The 8,131-nt window shown below is 35.0% G+C and overlaps 1 protein-coding gene across 1 annotated transcript; it reads right to left on the bottom strand.

Annotated features, from left to right (window-relative positions):
• Positions 1-3,824: 3,824 nt before the first annotated feature.
• On the bottom strand, positions 3,825-7,112 carry LOC110891215. Its single transcript, XM_022138914.1, has 7 exons — positions 7,024-7,112; positions 6,800-6,869; positions 5,164-5,272; positions 4,982-5,071; positions 4,811-4,903; positions 4,658-4,739; positions 3,825-4,135 (listed from the first exon to the last, which is right to left on the bottom strand). Exons 1-7 carry the CDS (start codon positions 7,051-7,053, stop codon positions 4,046-4,048), a joined length of 564 nt encoding a protein of 187 aa, XP_021994606.1. The 5' UTR covers positions 7,054-7,112; the 3' UTR covers positions 3,825-4,045.
• Positions 7,113-8,131: the final 1,019 nt, after the last annotated feature.

Raw genomic sequence — 8,131 nt, 5'->3', positions numbered from 1 at the left:
TGTGTTGGACAGGATTGACTGCCTCCCACTGAACATAGATCTCGGCAATGAAGTTGCCATCCGATACTCCGGCTAAATAGTTCATCATTTCAACACCATCATCGTTGAAAATTTTTGTTATTTGAGATATGCCCTGAAACGTGTACCCTAGTAACAATGAAAGGCGCACCGATTCTTTCTGTAGTTGAACATGATTACAGATTGAATCCACCAATTAGCCATACGCTGATTTATGTCGCATAAGGAAAGAGGTTGTTAGCATGGATTGGTCAAACTGAACAGCCCCGTTTACAAAGGAAAACACACCGCCCGAGTATAGTCTTACGAGGTATGGCCGAAAAGAATCCATGATCTAAGAAAGTGAAATGTTAAGGATGGGTGGGTTGTGTAAGCTAGATTTGGTTAAGTATACTATCTGTTTTAAAGAAAGTTAGTGGGGGTTGGGAACCTAATCCAATTGGTATTTATAGTGTTGAGGAACCAGATAGTTGGTGGAGCTCACCATCTTGAAAGTTAATATACATATAATAATTATTTTTGAATATTCTAAAATGTAAAAATGTAAGTTGTCTTAAAACAACTTTAAGTAAATATATGGCACCGTTCAGATTTTATTATTCGTTTGAACTAGTTCTAATTATTCGGATTTTATTATTCATTTGAACTAGTTCTAATTATTTCGTTTAAACCATCCTTGAAATTAAGTTTATACCGGGATCTCAACAACACAACATGTTACAACACAAAATTTAACAACGTTTTTTATTAGGTAAGTCAACAACATTAGAATAGGATCTATCAAACTCGCAAATTACATAAATGCGGTACTAATTTAATTATATACATGCAGAAATACAATGTTACTTCGTACTATTTTAACAAATCAATTCTAATTGCAAGACCGTTTGTCGGGCTTCCAATTAGAACAGAAGCGAATTTAAACCCGTCTGGTTTCTTTGCATATCGAGTTTCAATATAAGGTCAGAAGGCCGGTACCGGCTGTTCGACTCGTAAAGTGATATGGGACAGGCTGTTCGCACCATCAATGATGATTCTACAACTTCGGTAATGTTAGAGGATTTGCAAAAGCGGGTAAGCGTCACAGGGAAGGCGGAACAAAAATCGGGCTGATGCAGTAGGAGCGAACAACATTACAATAGGATCTAAATCTCCTACCGAAAACAGGGGTGATGATGACTGTTCGACAGGGTCATCCCCCCACCAGAAGTTGCTGAATAATTTACGGGAGGAGGTGGTAGATGAGAATAAACCGCCCAACAACCTGAGCGGCTGAATCTTCCACAAGACTCAATAGCAGCCGGTAGAAGCATCCACAACAGCAGTTGAGTCATTATCCTCGTACACGTTACGGGAGGAGATGGTAGATGAGAATGATCGTTCTCCTCCACACAAGATCTTCCCACTTGGTATACGAAAATTAAAACTGAGAAAAACATCATGATGAATGAGGTCCCGAATGATCCAAGAGCATACATTGACCAAATTTTCGTATCGCCTGAAATATCAAGCCCCGAACATCTTTTATAAAGAACATCATACCGACTTGCAATATCAACATTATATTATTTTAACAGAGTCATTGGGTTAGAAAAGACTTCTTGTGCATCCATCAGTTTGTATTATATTTAATATGCATACTGAACAACGTAATGGTAATATTTTAAGTTAGCAAAATCAAACAGCAACCTTATTAAAATTGCAGTATCAAACAACAAGCTTATTTAAGATTGTTGTACCATTCAGCAACCTTTTACAACATTGCAGAAAGAAACAGCGATCTTGTTTAAGTTAGCACTTTCAAACCACAATCTCTTATAACATAGCTGTACCATTCAGCGATCTTTATTGAGTTGGTGGTTTGAAACAGCGACCTTCTTAAGGTATCTGTTTCAAACAGCGATCTTGAATAACATAGCTGATTCAAACAGCGATCTTCAGGAAGGTTGCAGCTTTTGGACAGAAAACTCTTGGAAGGTTGATGTTTCATTAGGCGACTTACCTAGAGTTGTAACAAAAATCAGGGATCACCTAAAGACACTTTTTTTTTGTCTAGACCACTCATTTATGCAAAAAATTCTGCGATATAGCAAACATGATTGTGACTTGAAAGGGTAAGTACGATATTTAAAAAAAATTTAGAAGGATATTTATGAAATGTAAACTTATAAAAAAATGTGTATGTAAATAATCCAAATAAGTAAACAGTTAAACACACACGCTAGAAGAAAACATATGTATGTGCATATAGCAAAAACTCACGGTTTTCTGCGTGAGGCCCAACCAGCATGATCTTCAAACTGTTGGGTTTTGAAGGCTTTAATCACACAAAAAACTCACGTACAGAGAATATGTTTGCTGCTAAAAAAAACCCTACTTCTCATTCTATAGGGAACGTACAATATATAGAACAAACAATGACCCACTAACCCATTAACTAATAATTAGGGCCACTAACCCATTAACCCCACTAAATTAATTTTGCTAAACACTTCAACATAAAAAACACATGACTAATTAAAAATACCTGACCCATAAAATACATTCTTCTACCGACCCGACTTGACCCGTCAAGATTAATCTAACATTCACCCCCTTAATCTTGACATTTTGACCCGTTTCTTTCTTGCTCGTTGATTGAACCACATAGGTTCCGGTCTTGCTCTTGCCATTCGAACCGCTAAGGTTCGGTTCTTTCTTTCTTTCTTTCTTTTGGCTATCGATATTCTTCTTTCTTTCTAATCGACGCTCTTTCTTTCTTTCTTCATTTTGACTAGTGCTTGCTCTTTCTTTCTTGTAACACCGGTCTCTTTCTTTCTTTCTTTCTTTCTTGTGAGGCCTTCTTTCTTTCTTGCAAAGCGATGCCGGCCTCTTTCCTTCTTTCTTCTTTCTTATGGCGCCTCTTCTTTCTTTCTTTCTTTCTTAAGGATTCAATTATTTGAATCCGACTTTCTTTCTTGCTGATCTTGCTAGTTAACTTGCTTTAAACATGCTTCTTGCTTGCTATCCATTGCCAAAAATAACCTTGCTACTCGTTCCAATCCATGCTACTTTCTTGCTAGCTTCTTTGCCTTATTCTTGCTATGACCAGATTTGGTTTTCATGCTAAACTTGTTAACTTTCTATAGCATCCATATACCAATGCCACTCGATACTCTTTCATTACCGATTCAGCACCGAAAGCAGCTCACAACACCCTTCCTGGATTACTTATTTTCTCTTGCTTTCTTCTCTTTCTTTGACAATAAGTATGACCTTTAGAGGTGCTAGGCTACCAGGTTTTCTTTCCTTCCACCGCAACAACCTTTTTTTTTTAACCCAATATCATATTCAATCTATGACTCCAAAGTTCAAATATTGATCTGAATGTTTATCCACAGATCCATTAATTTCAAATTTACCTCAGAAGTCAAACCTTGCACAAGTGCACAACCACCGTCTTCTTCAATACTGAATATTTCATTCATACTTATCTCAAACAAGACCGAATGAACCTTCGTCTCTTCTTACTTATCTTGTGGCTGATTGTCGAGACTTGCTACTTCTCCTTTCTTTTTCTTCTCGTGACCAGAACTATTTTCCTCATGCTTCGATCACCAATAATCTCCTTCTTGAGCACCCTCTTGCAAATTCTTTCTGTCTTCCATATCTTGCAGTTTAGAGGGCTGCTCCCCTCTTTTCAGAACCGACTCTCAAAACGGCCCTCTCTCTCGTACTACGAACCAGGTATGAGCCTAGGGCTCTGATACCAATTGTTGGGTTTTGAAGGCTTTAATCACACAAAAAACTCACGTACAGAGAATATGTTTGCTGCTAAAAAAAACCCTACTTCTCATTCTATAGGAAACGTACAATATATAGAACAAACAATGACCCACTAACCCATTAACTAATAATTAGGGCCACTAACCCATTAACCCCACTAAATTAATTTTGCTAAACACTTCAACATAAAAAACACATGACTAATTAAAATACCTGACCCATAAAATACATTCTTCTACCGACCCGACTTGACCCGTCAAGATTAATCTAACACAAACTGTGAGGCACTGATCCCAGTTTTGCAACAGGAACAAAAGATACCATTACCCAACTTATAACCATTTAGACATTTCTGCAAACAAAACAAAACAATTTGTCGGATTCTTTCTGGGTAATAAATTATAGAGTAAAATCCTATTTTCGTCCCTGAGGTTTGGCCAGTTATGCGACTTTCGTCCAAAGGTTTGTTTTTCTGCATCTGGATCGAAAAGGTTTGAAATGTTGCCATTTTCATCCCGCTCGTTAACTCCATCCATTTTTCTCCGTTAAGTCAGGGGTATTTCCGTCTTTTTTGTTAACTTAAAGGGCAATTCAGTCTTTTTCAAGGGTATTCGGTCTTTTAGCATAAAGTGAAAAAAAAAACGAATTGCCCTTTAAGTTAACAAAAAAGGACGAAAATACCCCTCACTGAATGGAGAAAAAAGGATGGAGCTAACGAGCCGGATGAAAATGGCAAACATTTGAAACCTTTCCGATCCAGATGCGGAAAAACAGACCTTTGGACAAAGTCGCAAAACTGGCCAAACCTCATGGACGAAAATGGAATTTTACTCTAAATTATATTTATTCGCATATGAATTATCAGATTTGTTACCTTTCCACAAGCAACGTAAGTTAGTTCAGTTCCATCTGGTAATCCTCCTTCCTTAAAAACAGGCGAATGCAATGAAAGATTCCTGAAAAAAACATCATATGATTATTTTCCTGCAAACTTATGGAACATATTTTAAAAAAATCAGAGACCGACTTTTTCGTTAGCTTTGGTCCACTCTTTTGTTGTGATGAGGTACATTTAGTAATACTAACGATGGGTCTTGGTGCCGAAGCGGATCTTGGTGACCTACACCACCGTAATAAATATTAGTATATCTATAAAAAGTACGAAGCTTGATTATCATTTTGTATTCTACATTTCTACCTTTTGAGTATCTTTGAATTTTTTATTTTGTTTCCTGAAAATTTAAACTTTCGAGCCCTTCTAACGGTTTTCAGAGATGACTTTGATGACCTGAAAAATCACAAGATAGATCGGTTATAAAACGAAGGGACATTAGACATTAGACATTATTAAAGGAAATTAAAGAGAGAAAAGAAATATACTTGGATGAAATAGATTCTGACTTCCTTTTTCTGCCTCGTTTATTCTTGGTAAGAATGGAAACTGCTGACCTGTTACTTTCAGATACCTTCAGGTCCAGACTTGATGCCCCTATGAATATTAGACAATAATATTTTGCGTTAAACCTAACGAGCATGAATTATTGGAATTTAAAGAGAGATGCATTCATTAAAGCAATTATGAAAACATTAGACATTAAAGGAAATATATAATGCATAACACAAGGGCATTTTAACATACCCAAAAGTTAAGAACTTTTCTTTTTGCTTTAATGAGGGTAAATTAGTCTTTCAAACACTAATTACACTTTAATTCCCTCATCTTAATTACACTTTAATCCCTCATCTTTAACAAATATAGATAATTAGTTAGTAGTTACAGTTTATCCCCTTAAAAAAAACTAACTACCCATACAGTGATTATATTATCTTGGTATTAAAAAGCACAAGGTGCTTTGAGACGTTTACGTCTTAAAAGTGCAGGGCGTTGCTCTATATTCAACCAATCAAAAATTTATGTACAACTAGAAACCTCATATGTCTTATCTCTTTTACATGTCAGCCTTTTTATCAAGTAAACAATTCATTATATCTTCATCTGTTTGATGTTTTTACATATCACCCTCTTACAAACTCCAATTTTGATCAATGTTGACCTAGATGTAGAAGAGGCAAACAACCTGATATTTTTCTTGGTTAATTAAATAAACCCTTCTCAAATGCTCTGCTTCGTTTTTTGTATGTTTCTTGTAGTTGGGGTCTGGCATATATGGTGCAGCGTGGTCTGTTACACAGCGGACCCAAACTCGCCTATATCTTATTAGGTTGCAATTGAATGGTTATGTGTATGCAAGATTGACTAAAGTACTTTCACTACTTATTCGCATAATATATAGAGCTCGGTATTTAGGCTTATAGGACCTGAGTTCTAAACAATCAATCTAGCAATTTCAATTGACTTTGGTAGTATTTGACTTGTTGATCTTATATTTTTTTTTAAACGGCGAATTTCTTTTAATCGATGTCGTCTGTGGACCTGAACTCAAGACCTCCCCTATCAAACCCAGATGTCTAAAGACTTTGCCTTTGGCAATGACCACCACCTCATTGGCATGTTCATCTTATATTTAACCTTAATAATCTAACTATGAAAAAGATTTCCATGGGGTCAAAGCGTGAATTTAATCATATGTCGATGCCCTATTGTTGACATGTCCTATTATTATGCGTGTTAATACTAAATTGTTAATTACTAATTCTTTTACGTCATTCATAACCAAACAAAACGATACGGTGGAAAAACTAACAAGAAGCGCAAACAACGTCGCAAATGTCGATCCCGCTGCAACACGCGGGTTCCCCACTAGTCCTTGTAAAAAAAGGAATACAATTTATATGCAATAATCTTTAGCTGAACATTTGATGCAAGGAAAAATCATATACCATAAATTTCATTACATAAAAAGTAATACATGAAAATACGAGTTGAAAATCTTTATAACAAATCATAAGACTACATGTATCAAACAAGAACCCAGATTGAGTATAGACGAACTAACAAGTAACCCCTTGTGTAAGGTTGAGTTTAAATTTTAAAATTGTAAATGTTTAACATTACCATGTGCAGTCAAGATAATCCTATAAGCAATCAACATGTTATGAAGGATTGATATATGTTCTTCAGATCCCTGCACAATGAAAACAATAACATGTAAGCATGCTACATTCGTAACAAAATCAATAACGATGATAAAATTAAAACAGAGTTCTTGCCACAATAATAACTCAAAACAAAAATAGAAGAAATTAGAAGTAATGATACAAAGATTAAATAATGCTTACCTGAGATGACCTCGCTTGTTTTCCTAACATTTGCAATGAAGTTACCAATTAGGGTTGTTGACAACGGCAGCCGCAACAAGAGAACTAGGTTTTATGATTATGCATTGAGTAGGGTTTGATAACTTCTTATTTATAGTATTGGACCACTAAATAAAATTGGACTTTTTTGGGCCTACAAGGCCTGTCCAATTTGAAAAGGATAAAAAAAACATGCAAAAATTCAAAAGTGTTATTGTTGTGATTTGTAACCTATATCTCTATAGCCAAAAATGAAATACTTACCGCTAAACTACAACAAGATTATCTGTCATATAGTTAAATTACATATTAATATCCACATCACACACACACACACACACACACACATATATATATATATATATATATATATATATATATATATATATATATATATATATATATATATATATATATATATATATAAACAAGAGGATCCGGAGAAAACCCATTAAAGTGTGAAAACAGTGAGAATGATTCTCAGCCACAAGATCTTTGTGCTTTGTGGCTAAGTTTGATGCGGGTCATTTTTGTAGATACTAGGAACCTTAAAACTACCAGGAGGGGTAAAATAGGATGATCCAAACAAGGGTGCACATGCTAATCACATGCCATTTCCCCATCACATTTAACCGTCCATAATTTTTTATACGTGTTTATTTAAAAAAAAACATAAACCATAAAATCCAATGTTTTTTTTTCTTTCCAACGACTACACTATTGATATAATTTTAAAAAAAAAATGAACTTGGTTTTTATGGCGTTTTCAACTTTTTTATGGCGTTTTCAACTTTGTTTTTTTTATGATGTTTTCAAAAAGGTTTTTATGGCGTTTTTTCTGAACCTGGTGTATTTATGGCATTTTCAACTGGTTTTTTCATGGTTTTTTTATTGAACTGTGTGTTTTATGGCGTTTTCAAATGGATATTTCTTGTCATTTTTCATGGCGTTTTCTGAACTGGGAATATTTTTTTGAATTATTTTGCTCACCCTTTATCATTCCTTTTTTATGATACAAACTAATGATTCTGAAAATAAAAAACGGTTTAAAGCGCCAAACCGAACTGTTAAACCGCTAAACCAGATGCAA

The sequence above is a fragment of the Helianthus annuus genome, chromosome 11 (assembly GCF_002127325.2).
Source record: "Helianthus annuus cultivar XRQ/B chromosome 11, HanXRQr2.0-SUNRISE, whole genome shotgun sequence".
Classification (NCBI taxonomy): Eukaryota; Viridiplantae; Streptophyta; class Magnoliopsida; order Asterales; family Asteraceae; genus Helianthus; species Helianthus annuus.
This window is presented reverse-complemented; position numbering and strand designations above follow the sequence as displayed.